The sequence below is a fragment of the Podarcis cretensis genome (genome assembly GCF_951804945.1).
Source record: "Podarcis cretensis genome assembly, chromosome: 1".
Taxonomy (NCBI): Eukaryota; Metazoa; Chordata; class Lepidosauria; order Squamata; family Lacertidae; genus Podarcis; species Podarcis cretensis.
The window spans coordinates 45,743,768-45,757,620 of NC_137170.1; the positions used below are offsets into that span (position 1 = coordinate 45,743,768).

The 13,853-nt window shown below is 43.9% G+C and overlaps 1 protein-coding gene across 3 annotated transcripts in view; it reads right to left on the reverse strand.

The window, feature by feature from the left end:
* Window positions 1-345: 345 nt before the first annotated feature.
* Window positions 346-13,853, reverse strand: part of LOC307209485 (cytosolic phospholipase A2 epsilon-like) — a gene marked incomplete at its 5' end in the record, with an annotated part of 34,137 nt that continues 20,629 nt past the window's right edge. For all 3 annotated transcript variants that reach the window (XM_079964607.1, XM_079964609.1, XM_079964608.1), the window contains 7 exons: window positions 346-1,296; window positions 3,230-3,413; window positions 4,417-4,586; window positions 5,630-5,821; window positions 6,215-6,322; window positions 11,245-11,382; window positions 12,877-12,991. In XM_079964607.1, coding sequence (XP_079820733.1) covers window positions 1,079-1,296; window positions 3,230-3,413; window positions 4,417-4,586; window positions 5,630-5,821; window positions 6,215-6,322; window positions 11,245-11,382; window positions 12,877-12,991 — 1,125 coding nt within the window. In that variant the 3' untranslated portion in view covers window positions 346-1,078. The remainder of the gene's footprint in view (window positions 1,297-3,229; window positions 3,414-4,416; window positions 4,587-5,629; window positions 5,822-6,214; window positions 6,323-11,244; window positions 11,383-12,876; window positions 12,992-13,853) is intronic.

The following is a 13,853-nucleotide window of genomic DNA, read 5'->3' on the forward strand; positions in this document are numbered from 1 at the left end:
GGACACAGCATTTTACATTGAAATACAGGAAAAATCCTGTATTATACAGGATAGGTGGCAACTCTAATGGTGCCAAGCACTGTGCATTCCCATGCAAAACACTGCTTTTCATGTGGCACAGTCTGAACCTGCCACTTAAAAGCCTCCTACAAAGCAGCTGCAGCCTCACATTGGCACCCAATTCCTTTTGTTCTTGGACTATCTCAGAATAGGCAGGTTAAATAAACGCCACATCTATAGCAGTTGTCAAGGACAGGCTGGATGAGGAGGAGGGGTGGGAGCCTGCCTCCCAAAAGCACCCTAGGAGGGCTCCAAAGATGATACCTTAGAGTCTCGAGCCTGGTGGTGGGATGAGCTGGGAGCTGCTAGAAACAGGAGACTTGAGTCATCAAGGGACCTCAGGAGAAGGAGGGCCCTCCAGGACAGGATTAGAAGCTGAGAGTCACAGCATGCACACAGACAGTCCCAGTCTGCTTTCTTGGTATGGCACAAGTGGAAGTGTGGATAAGCTCCTACGCTGGAGTAAACACACACAAGGATGTGCTGGGAGATCACTGAAGGTTGCTTTCAAATGTCAGCACCTCCCCTGTCCAATAGTAAATGCAAACCCAGAAATGAAATGTAAGAGATGATACCTGTTACATAAGGGATCTGGAGCTATATTATAAGTTTTGCATGACAATTGGTTTGTTCCTGAGATAAGAACATAATAGTAGCCCTGCTGGATCAGAGCCAAAGTCCATCCAAGTCTGCCACCCTGTTCTCATCTTGGCTAACCAGATGTCCATGGGAAGTCCATGGACAGGAAACGAACACAATAATCCTTAATCCTGCTAAGTACAGATAGATTCACAGCAACCAACTTGGGAGAATCAGCACAGCTGATGCTGAGTTTTCAAATAAGTGACATGCTGATTTAGAATCTCAGTCACTCAAAAAAGCACAAGCAGTCTTGGGAAAAGATAACTTTTGTTCACATCCTGAATTGCTTGGCTTATCCCGTAGGGCCCCTTGGTCCAAACCAAAGTTCAGTGAGATTTATGAGTGCTCAGAGAGCTTGGGTCCATATTTCAGCATCTCATTTCGTGCATTTCTTCAGTTTTTTTCTCTGTTCCACTGCCATATGCAAAGCTTCCAGGATCATACGTTGGTTATTCAGAATATTGTATTCACTCAGTTTCACTAGCTGATCATACTCTTCGTCAGTGAATGTCAGGGAGTAAGTAGAGTAAGGGGTGCAGTTACTAGAGACATCGACTTTGCCTTCTTTCATTTCTGATGGAGAGCGTTTAACACCTATGAAAAAATTGCAGTAAGGTAGTGCTGTCAGAATGGGATTTACCAAAATTAAGTTCATACATGCATATTTAACAGCTGCTAAGGCACACAGATTTCCTGTGGAAATTGTTCTGTTTGACTGAAGACATGTTTTCTTCTCTGTGAACTGCCCTGAGACCTCCGGGTATAGGGTGGTATATAAATTCTACTACTACTACTACTACTACTAGTACTACTACTACTACTGTTTAAAAACTGAATTTCTTGGATTATATGCTAGTGGTACTGTTATTGAGGGTTGATACATCAATGCTAGGAAATTAAGACCCTTCATATATTGTACAAGGAGCTTTTCTGCAGTGAATAGCAAGCAATTATCTCCCCCCCTCTACTTATATATATATCTATCTATCTCTATCTATCTATCTCTATCTATATATCTTTATCTAGAATTGTCATCAGGACCACAGCGCATAGGGAGAAGAGGTGTATTCCTTCCATTTCCAGCTATGCTCTGGACCAAAGTCCTCCTTGGCATAGCTATGAAGCTTAGGATAAAAATGGGAGCTTTCCCCCCAAAGTCTTCTAGACATCCCTGGGGGTGGGGGAAGGTTGTAGATCGTGGCTGAAAAAGGAGCTGATGATTTGATGACAATCTGGGGCCCCTGTGCCTGTAGTTCATTAAATAAAGCAGGGGAAAGAAACCAGAATTAGTTGCACACTGTGCATTTTGTGAAATAACTAGTTTGGCCATTGCTGACAACCTTGAAGAAGAGGAGGCCCCATTTACAACTCTGCTATAGTGTTAAGAGAACAGTTTTATTCAACCAAAAACAAAACAAAAAAAGATGAAAGACAGTGAGATCTTGATGAAACAGCATGCCTCACACCTCTGATCCAAGGAGATAAACAAGGCATTTTCAGGATTTATATACCACCCTATACCCGGAGGTCTCAGGGCAGTTCACAGAGAAGAAAACATGTCTTCAGTCAAACAGAACAATTTCCACAGGAAATCAATTTCAGGAATTGATTAATGAGGAACTGAGGAGGTTAAGGGGTTCCATGAACCAAGTTTATGAGCAATACAAATGCAGAGTTGTTGAACAAGACGCCTGGTGCAAGGTGCCTGAGAATTATTAGTGTGCTGGTGGCTGACCAGCCACCACTACCTGATGATGAGCAAACTCTGCCACCTGCCAGTGCCAACCATCTGGCTGTCACACTTCCTCATGAATACAGATTTAACTTATTTATTTATTCAATGTATTTCTAGCGCACCTTTCTCCCGAGCTGGGATTCAATCAAGGTGGTTTACAACATTTTAGAAACATCCATTATAAAATACAGAATAATTAAAACAACAAACTAGTTAAAAACGATAATTAAAATACATCACAACATATCTAAAGCTAGCATTTTAAATATAATTTGCCCTGACAGCAGCCCAATGATCAGCATTGTCTGCACCTTAGTTTCCAAAGGCCCGACCTAACAGGAAGGTGTTAGAGAACAATGGTGGGAAAGATTTTAGGAGGCAGGTCCATTCAACTTCAAAAGGCCAGTTTAAGCTCAGTCAATGTCAGCTAGACTTCCCATGGTAAGGCTGGCACTGGCAGTACTTCCTTTGAACCTAGACTTCCTTAGCTGTGCTAAAGAAGATGCACAACAGTGGATCCTCATAAGACATAGAACTGAGTCCAAATTTGCAGATTTTGTGATTTCTGAGGACAGACGCTTGACTCTAGTGGTTTTTAGAGGAATTTATTTGCTTCCAAAATGTGGGGGGGAAATGGGTTTTCTGTGTGTCTCCCTTTCCTCTGTTATCCTCTTTCTCCTCATCTGTAAACATGTAGATAATAAACCACTAAACACAGAACTTTATAAGTATAATGTACAAATAATAATAATAATAATAATAATAATAATAATAATAATAATAATGGCATACCGGGTGCTTTGTAGTAACGAAAGCTATCATTCACTTGTGGGAAAAATACTAATATTGGTGCTTCTGGATTCTCTGCATTGTCAAACAAATAGCATTCCTTCAAGTGTTTGTCATCTTCATGTATCACAGCTTTGGGAAATGGGATTCCTTGTTCTGCACAGTACTTGCATGACTGTTCCAGGGGCTAGGTGGAAAAAAGTAGTAGTAGTAATAACTATTATTACTTATACTCCACCCATCTGACTGGGTCACTCCAGCCACTCTGGGTGGCTAGTAATACAATAGTATGCTAAATGTGGAAAGGCTTATTTTAAATTCAGTACTCCTCATTTCTCTGTACAATTTCCTTCCAAGAGCAGACACGTACCAGAACTCTCTTTGAAACTCCCCGGGGAAATGTTAGCTACTAAGAGGTAACACAAAGGACTCATATGTAGGCGAGGGATCAGGGGAAATTATTTCATCTTGTCTCTGCACAGCCTGTCCTACGAGAAACAATGTGTTCCTTGTGTCCTTAGGCTCTGTGTTAGTAGTTTCTCCTGAACATTCTGTGACATCATAGCAATTCAGATGTCAGGGCAGGATGATTCACAGTCAGAGACATTTACAGTAACCCCAGCCTCCAACTTATTCAAGGGCTTTCTCCTAGTCTTTTCTTACTCCTGCAGCTTGTTTCCTGAATCAATCTTGCTCTCGTCTCTCAGCTTCCTCCCTACCTTCTTTTCTAGACCTCCTCTTTCCAGTACTTTTTCTCTTCTCTCTCCTCCCCCCACAACTGAAACTTGCCTTAGATATGTCCGAAGGAAGATAGGAGTTGGAGGGAAAGGATACAGGGCCCTTGGACTGTGATATAGGGACTGAGACATAGGGTACCTTGGAAGTCAAACAGAATCCATTCTGGAAGTCCATTCAACTTCCAAAACATTTGGAAACCAAAGCGTGGCTTCTGATTGGCTGCAGGAAGCTCCTACAGCCAATCAGAAGCCATGGAAGCTGCGCCAGATATTCAGCTTCTGAAAATCGTTTGAAAATTGGAACACTCACTTCCAGGTTTCAATCATTCAGGAGCCAATTTGTTTGGGAGCCAAGGCATTTGGGATCCAAGTACGACTGTACTTAGCTATAGCCATCATTTATGATACTCATCATAAAGAAATGGGCAGAAATGGGAAAGATGCATTTCTCACCAACTTCTGTGATCCTGCACTGTAATTTAGATGTATGATAATGTCTGCCTTCCGCTCTTTTCTCAGTGTAGGTGCAACGCTTGTATTGATGAAGAATCCAGTATCTACTAGTGACAAGTACTCTTCTGTTTGAGTCAGCTGATTGGGTGAAGAAGCATCGAGTATAGTACCTAAATGGCAAAACAGAATCAGTTTTAAGTGGAACAGAGTAAGCTCAAGTTTTCATTGCCACAGAGGCAATCTTCTCCAACCTGGAGTTTTCTTTGTTCCTACTCAACTTTAAAGAAGAGCCGTACTTAGAAATTTTCTCCTACAACTTCTCTTCTTCAGTTTCAGATGTTGAGTACTTTACAAATATTGTCTAAAGTTTCAATTATTTGCCTAAGGGTGGAACTATGCTTTGCTTTAATAAACACAGGCCCCCAAACTAGAGCTGTCCAGTAATGACTCCTAAAAATTCTCCACCTATTTTGGGGCAAAGAACTTCTCCAATGGTTTCTTGGGTGTGGGGGCTAACCATTGGCAATTGCAATAGCGCAGCTTCTGTCTTTTTTCCTAAGATTTTTTGCTCTTGCTGTAGATAGCAGTGGCAGCAATTGCATGGCAGCCTGGCCACCATTTTGCATCCTACAAAATGCCCTGGACCTAGCATCATTCCAGAGAATTGGGGTAGGAGGGAGATGGAGACTATTCAGAGAAAATTCTGCAAAGTGGCTATCCATTTCTAGAAGAGTGGTGGTGGTGGCGGTGGGGGGTGGATCTCATTTATTTTTGAGAATATTTATATGATAATTACAGCTCTGCTCTTCTTTAAAGGAAGCACTATTAGGTATGTGGCAATTAAACAAATAATCAAAGAGGAACCACTAACAGCAGGGATAGCCAATGTAGTGCCCTCCAGATATCATTGGACTACAGCTCCCATCATCCTTGACCCTTGACCTCTCTGCCTGGGGCTCATGGGAGGGGCACAATAACTAGGCAAAGACCCATTGAAGCTCAGTTAGCACACAGCCACTGCCACCTAATGCATTCAAGCCCATAGCATGATCTAGCATGTGCACAAACAATAACACGACATACCCATGGACTGGACATTTGGGTGGAATGTTGAGTGAGGAGCCTTGGCAAGCAGTGTGCTTATTCTGATTTCAGACTGAGCTCAGGCAGCATGTTTTTTACATTAGAATATATATATCCCAAATGATAATACCTTTCCATCTACGGAAACTGTCATTCTCAAGGTAGCCATTGTCCAGTTGGAGACCTCTGAGAAAATTGTGGTACTGGGCAACTGATAGGCGATCAGTAAGCACATCTCTAAATGCACTGGATAGCGGTCCAGCAGGGGTGTACAGATGTGTCTTTTGCTCATGTGGTCGAGGGGGTAGATGAGGCTCTGTATCTACAAAGGAAAAGCAGCAACGATGAATTTATAAAATTTATAAATTTCTGAAACTACAATCCTTTCCAAAATACAATCCTTTCCAAAAGAGAAATATTTTGTGGAAGTGTCTGCTCAATCAGCAAAAGCAGAAAATCATTTTGAGCCCTCATTCAAAATCATCGTTTAACATTAAACACACACACACACAATTTAGAGCTTCAGTTGTCTAATACAAGGATGACTAAATCTGAAAACATTTAGACAAATCTGAAAACATTTAGACAAATGTGCTTACAAGGAGCCAACACTAATAATATACAGGCAGCAAAGTTCCAAAATATTTGTTCATTGCTCACAGATCAGTTTAGAACACAATCAATAGGTCAAAAGCCACTTAGGAAAATAACTAACCAATGTCAGCTATTTGGTCTTGTGTCCACTTGTGCCAGAAGTCTTCTGGGCTTTGAGAATCATTCCAGAAATACAGCAAATTCAGGGAAAATATACTACTCCACATGCCTGTACAGTGAGGGATAATCGATAACAATTTAGCATTATTCTACTGAAAAAATACTATTTATTTTTTGCAGTAAATTGCACTGTTTAATCAGAGCACACATTTGCAATCTCCATGTTCAAACAGACGCATGCTTAAGAAACTATGATGAAGGCAGAACGGTCCTTGCTTTTAGGAATTCCATTTGTGCCATTGTAGCTCATGCCCCAGAGCAGGCAGTCTGGCAGGCCCCCGGCAGGGCCCTCTGTCCAACTTAGCCCCCCAAGACCTGGGGCAGGTGTGCACCTGGCTACCCCCCACTCTCCGCAGGCTTGCCCTAGAGGACTGGGGCACAGCAGGAATCCTCTACTACCATGTGGTCAGAAGAAGAGATTGACTGTGGGCTGCAAACTATTTGCCAAGGGTCCTGGAGGGCTTCCATACACTCTGCCATATGTGCTGTATCTTCTATGCACTGTGCTCAGTCTTCTCTTTGCATCACACAGCCACCCCTGTAGTAACCTCAGGCTAGGGTGGGGAGGCAGTTCTTCCTCCTCCGCCCTTCCAGTACTGCAGTCTTGCTCAACTCTGGGCATCTCCTTCCTGTCCGCAGCCTCATTGGCCTTAAATAGGCTACCACCGGCTGCACATGCTCCATGTCTTGAGACACCCAAGTCTTCTGATGCCTGGCATTGTGCTGACAATGTATCAATTGCCCTGCCGCCATTTGCCTCTGCTGTACCTACCCTTGTGTCAGCAGATTATTTGTGGCGGCTTGCCCATTCTGCTTTAATGGGTTGGCTAAGGCAAGTACAGGGTGTATTCTTTCAGTTGTGTGGGTGTGTAAACTCAGAACATGTTTGCCTTTCTTTCCACTAATCAGGGGACTCTGTGAGCGCTACTGTGATTATGAATCAGTGCCACACACCCACACAATTCACTGGTAGCATTGGACAAATCATCCCTTCACAGATTATAAGCATTGTTTCAATCCTTACTTCATCTACATTACCTTAGCATTTGTTACAATGGAAGGGATCCTGACATAACATATGCAAAGTTATTTTAACACTGAACAAATAATGCCAGACATCAGAGTGGTGGCCCAGAGTAGCTCCTGGTATAGGCCTATGTCATGCACAAATACTCAGTGACTGAAGCTATGGGAGATTCTCTAGCCATCAAAAGCACTAGGCCTGCATCTCTTCTTTCTGCTGTGATATCATTGCATTGTGAATTTCCCTGCCTCCAGAAATGCCAGCCAATGAAGTTAGGTAGGGATAGAGAAATTCACCTGACGATATCTTGAGAAATTCACCTGAGAAATTCACCTGACGATATCTTGTTGGGCTACAAGGCAAAAAAGAGGAGCAGATTCAAAGCTGCTGTTTTCAGTGGCGGAGAACTTACTAACTAGTTTCTGCTTCAGTCTAATGAGGTCAATAGGGTTAAAGGCAGCACTGTAATCTTTGCGAAGTAGTCAGAAGCAAGAAAAATGCATGTGCTATAGTGAGCTAATGCCCCTCTCTCATTGCTTGCGAGCTATGAATTACAAAGCTCCTGGCTCTAAAATCAATTCTCCTATGAACTCGATGTTGGTTTCTGCTCTCTTCACTGTGCAGCGAAGTGCTTGTCACGAGGCAATGTTTACATTCCACAGTCTGTACTGTTGGGTTTTCTCACGGGAAAGGGAGACTGGATGTGACGTACACTGGTTTCCTGTTTTTCACTGTTCACTCAGTGATTCTCTCCGTGCTTCAGAGGAGAGAGGATGCCTTTTCCTGCTCCGGCAGAGGCAAGATGTTTTTCTGTAATTTACCAGCTTTGAAATGTAAATAAAGCAACTTAGAGTATGTGCACGTATTCCTCACCATTCCGCTGTGCTTGAGACACTGCAAATCAATACTCACTAGGTAGTCACTGTTCCTCAGTTCCCAGTCCCATAGGAGGACAGTAGTATTGGCCCACCCTACAATGTTGTTGAATTACTGAGATAATCTCTGTGTAGCATCCTGAGTGTTCTAAGGTGCTCTTAAGGATTAATAATAATAATAATAATAATAATAATAATAATAATAATAATAATTTATTTGTACCCCACCCATCTGGCTGGGTTTCCCCAGCCACTCTGGGTGGCTTCCAACAAAGACTAAAAATACTTTAAAATGTCACACATTAAAAACTTTCCTAAACAGGGCTGCCTTCAGATGTCTTCTAAATGTCAGGTAGTTGTTTATCTCTTTGACATCTGATGGGAGGGCGTTCCACAGGGCGGGCGCCACTACTGAGAAGGCCCTCTGCCTGGTTCCCTGTAGCTTTGCTTCTCGCAGTGAGGGAACCGCCAGAAGGCCCTCAGTGCTGGACCTGAGTGTCCAGGCTGAGCGATGGGGGTGGAGACGCTCCTTCAGGTATACTGGGCCGAGGCCGTACAATTGGGGTATAATTGTATAGAGGTACCTGAACTATAGGGACGCAGGTGGCGCTGTGGGTTAAAGCCTCAGCGCCTAGGACTGCGGCGGGGTGCGCTCCCGCTGCTCGGTCCCAGCGCCTGCCAACCTAGCAGTTCAAAAGCACCTCCGGGTGCAAGTAGATAAATAGGGACCGCTTACCAGCGGGAAGGTAAACGGCATTTCCGTGTGCGGCTCTGGCTCGCCAGAGCAGCGATGTCACGCTGGCCACGTGACCCGGAAGTGTCTCCGGACAGCGCTGGCCCCTGGCCTCTTGAGTGAGATGGGCGCACAACCCCAGAGTCTGTCAAGACTGGCCCGTATGGGCAGGGGTACCTTTACCTTTACCTTTACCTGAACTATAGAAGATGGAGAAGCTCTATACAGTCAGCAAAAACAAGACCTGGAGCTGACTGTGGCTCGGATCATCAGCTTCTTATAGCAAAATTCAAGCTTAAACTGAAGAAAGTAGGAAAAACCACTGGGCCGGTAAGATACAATCTAAGTCAAATCCCTTATGAATACACAGTGGAAGTGAGGAACAGGTTTAAGGATTTAGATTTGGTTGACAGAGTGCCTGAAGAACTATGGATGGAGGCTCGGAACATTATACAAGAGGCAGCAAATAAAACCATCCCAATGAAAAGGAAATGCAAGAAAGCAAAGTGGCTGTCCAACGAGGCCTTACAAATAGCGGGAGAGAGAAGGCAAGCAAAATGTGAGGGAGATAGTGAAAGATACAGGAAACTGAATGCAGATTTCCAAAAAAATAGCAAGGAGAGACAAGAAGGCCTTCTTAAACGAGCAATGCAAAGAACTAGAGGAAAACAATAGAATGGGAAAAACCAGAGATCTGTTCAAGAAAATTGGAGATATGAAAGGTACATTTCGTACAAGATTACCATAATAAAAGACAAAAGTTCAAGAAAATTGGAGATATGAAAGGTACATTTCATACAAGATTACCATAATAAAAGACAAAAGTGGAAAGGACCTAACAGAAGCAGAAGAGATCAAGAAGAGGTGGCAAGAATACACAGAGGAATTATACCAGAAAGAAATGGATGTCTCGTACACCCCAGGTAGTGTGGTTGCTGACCTTGAGCCAGACATCCTAGAGAGTGAAGTCAAATGGGGCTTAGAAAGCACTGCTAATAACAAGGCCAGTGGAAGTGATGATATTCCAGCTGAACTATTTAAAATTTTAAAAGATGATGCTGTTAAGGTGCTATACTCAATATGCCAGCAAATTTGGAAAACTCAGCAGTGGCCAGAGGATTGGAGAAGATCAGTCTACATCCCAATCCCAAAGAAGGGCAGTGCCAAAGAATGCTTCAACTACCGCACAATTGCACTCATTTCACACGTTAGCAAGGTTATGCTTAAAATTCTACAAGGCAGGCTTAAGCAGTATGTGGACCGAGAACTCCCAGAAGTGCAAGTTGGATTTTGAAGGGGCAGAGGAACCAGAGACCAAATTGCAAACATGCGCTGGATTATGGAGAAAGCTAGAGAGTTCCAGAAAGACATCTACTTCTGCTTCATTGACTATGCAAAAGCCTTTGACTGTGATGTATGGAAGTGAGAGGTGGACCATAAAGAAGGCTGATCGCCGAAGAATTGATGCTTTTGAATTATGGTGCTGGAGGAGACTCTTGAGAGTCCCATGGACTGCAAGAAGATCAAACGTATCCATTCTTAAGGAAATCAGCCCTGAGTGCTCACTGGAAGGACAGATCCTGAAGCTGAGGCTCCAATACTTTGGCCACCTCATGAGAAGAGAAGACTCCCTGGAAAAGACCCTGATGTTGGGAAAGATGGAGGGCACAAGGTGAAGGGGACGACAGAGGATGAGATGGTTGGACAGTGTTCTCGAAGCTACAAACATGAGTCTGACCTAACTGCGGGAGGCAGTGGAAGACAGGAGTGCCTGGCGTGCTCTGGTCCATGGGGTCACGAAGAGTCGGACACGACTAAACGACTAAACAACAACAACAACAACCTGAACTATTGTACAGAGATTGTTGAACTTAACATTAAAGATAACAGTCTGTTTTCCTTTCGTTTCACACTGTCTTGACTAGTTCTACCAATACTAAACAATGACTGTGGAACTGGTTGAGTGACAATTTGGGCTACAGTTGTAGCTTATTGATATTTCTAGTTTCTGGGAATCACAGTTGAGGAGAGTGCAGTTGTGCTCACATCCTGGTTTCAGGTTTTCCACAGGCATCTGGTTGGCCACTGTGGGAACAGGCTGTCTCGTCCAGCAGGCCCTTCTTATGTTCCAGCTAGCATTTATGCCTTAAACTGACCTATTCATAGAAAAGGTAATTCATTACAGTTTTGGTGTGGGTTTCAGATACCCTACATGCTCATGTACATCAATATGATTTTAGGCAGATCATACAGCTCTGTTACTACCCATACTACATGGACTTGATTGCTAAATCGGTTATATTATTGCTACTTCATTATTAAACAAAAATCATAAGAACCTTGTAGGTAACAGATCCGAGTCTCTGGAATCCTCTTCATCAGACGCCCCATAAAGAATTCACTTCCAAAATCTTCAGCACGGACAAAAGCTCCATATTTTAGTATCCCCACTTCATAGGGTGTGAACTCAACCCATTCTGCAGTTACAATCACATTTAGAAGAACATGAGCAAAGTGTTCTCTCTCTCTCTCTCTCTCTCTCTCTCTCTCTCTCTCTCTCCCCCCCCCCCCCCCATCTATGAATTAAGACACATTTTCTTTTTTAGCTTAATTTATAGCTCACCCTGTCCAAAGAGATCACAGTGTGCAGTAGCAAACTAGGTCATGGCATTATAAGGGCTTAGCCACAGTTACCTTTCTTTCCTCTGTGCTTTCTAGGCATGGTCTGTGGTTTAAAGCTCCATGTCCAAGTGCTCTATTTTTTATTTTTATTTTTATTTGCTTTGGAGCTTTCCCTACAAAAACCACTCTTTACTGCTCTACTGGAGCAAATGGCAATCCGCGGAAAGCCCAAATTGCCATTCGTTGTGCTCCAGCTTTAAAGAGCAGGTTTTTGTGGGGAAAGTTCTGGTGCAAAAAAAAAGAGATCACTCAGACATGGAGCTTTAAAGTGTGGACCTGTACCTGGAAAATATGGAGCAAAATGTAAGTGTGGAGAAGCCCCGGCTCTGAAGCAGACCTGAGGTGGAAACTGCAAGCCAGCTAGAGCAAACCCTCCAACATTCCTCAGATGAAAAGAAGGACATTTCTCACTCCCCCCAACTGACCCTCCTCAAGCACCCATTTTTGTCATCTCCACCACCACCACCACACCAAAGGAACACAGAACACATGCCCTCCACTGTCCTGAGACAACCCCTTAATCCCAGTTTTATTTTATTCTTTGGTAGATTTACAAAAAGAAAAAACACACACAAATAAATAAATTTTAGAAAGGGGCAAGATTAGACACAGACGCACAAAGCATTATTATTATTATTATTATTATTATTATTATTATTATTATTATTATTATTTGCTCCACTCCCCCTTTCTTCCTGCTCAGGGCAGCCCTGCCCTTGGCCGGCCCTTCAGAGCCAGCATGTCACACAGGGCTGGGCCTTGACAACAGCAGCAGCCTCTCCTCCTCCTCCTGGCCTGCTCTCCAGCAGCCGCTACAAGCTGTCCATGGAAGGAAGTTGGCAGCAGCAGCCATAGAGAGGCAAGAGGATGCTCCCCTCGCAGCTACAGCTGCTGTTGCTTGGCAGGAGCTCTGGCTCACCCTCCTCTTTGAGCTCAGTTGCAGAGGAAATTCCGGGATCAGATCAGAAACTGGGATGGCTTTCAAAATTCCAGGATTGTCTCTCGAAAATCTGGGCGGTTTGAGGGTATGCTAGAGTGATCTCTTTTATGATTGCAGTACTTGTTTCTACGCATCTGCAGGGACAGCATTCTCAGTGGGGTTATGATACCCACATTGCCTCTGGACTTCATATATTTATTACATTTGTACCCAACTTTTACATAGTTGGTTAAGGTGGCTTTCCAAACATGAGACAATACCAAACTCCTACTCCCTCATTTTTTTCTCTCACAAAAAAACAACTGGAGATGAGGATCTAGTGACAGATTAAAAAACAAAAATATCCTACCATTGAAATCCATAGTGCTGTACTTCTCTTTCACATTGATTGCAGTGTAGATTGGTAAAGGATTCTGGCCCTCATTAATTGCTTGCTGCTGATCAGACAGTTTATGGTTGTCTTTCTGTGTTGATTGAAAGACATATAAGATTGGCTCAGGAAAAAGAAAGTGGTCTAATGCAGAGGTTTTCAAACTTTTTGAGTCCACGGCTCCCTTAACCAACTACATTCTTTCTGCAACACCCCTGTGGGGCTCAGGAGCCCAGTTTGGTCACCCCTTGGCTGCAGAGCTGGCAGCCCCTCACCCTTTTTCAAATACCCTCATGGAGTGTTTCCTCAGCCTCATCTCCTCTCCCCTCTTTTTGGGAGTCCTCCGGGCAGCCGCTGCTGCCATCCCTGGTCTCTGAGCTCCTCCCCCCCCACACTCCAAAGAGAGGTGCCTCCTCACATTGCCCCACAGGGGCCTGGGACTTGTCTGTCCATTCCCAACAGCAAGGGCTGGCAGACTGGCTGGCTGGGCTCCCTCCCCCACTTGCTTGCTTACTCCAAGGCCACCTCAGCTTCTGGCAACCAGGACCCCCTGGCCAGCTCCAGAGGCACCACTCCTCTGAGGAGCTTGTAGGCAGGGCTGCTGCAACAAACAACTGTGCAAGCCTTGAGGAGGCAGAGATGGGAGAGGGCATCAGAGGAGGGAGGCAAGGAAAGAGGGACAGAGGCCAGTGTTGCCTGTGGCACCCCTGGCCATCATTCAAGGCACCTCAGGGTGCCATGGAGCACAGGTTGAAAACCACTGGTCCAATGTGATTCTGGCATCACATTGTGGGCCAAATAGACTGTTATACTGAGGAGCAATATCTCTGAGCATAATGAAGGTTTCATTTAAGGATCATATTAATTTGTTTATTTGTTGTTGTTTTTAATGCTGAGCCTGGAGGCAGATTATTTTTTGAGGCAGTTGAGTGCAAAGTGAAAGATTATTGTTCATG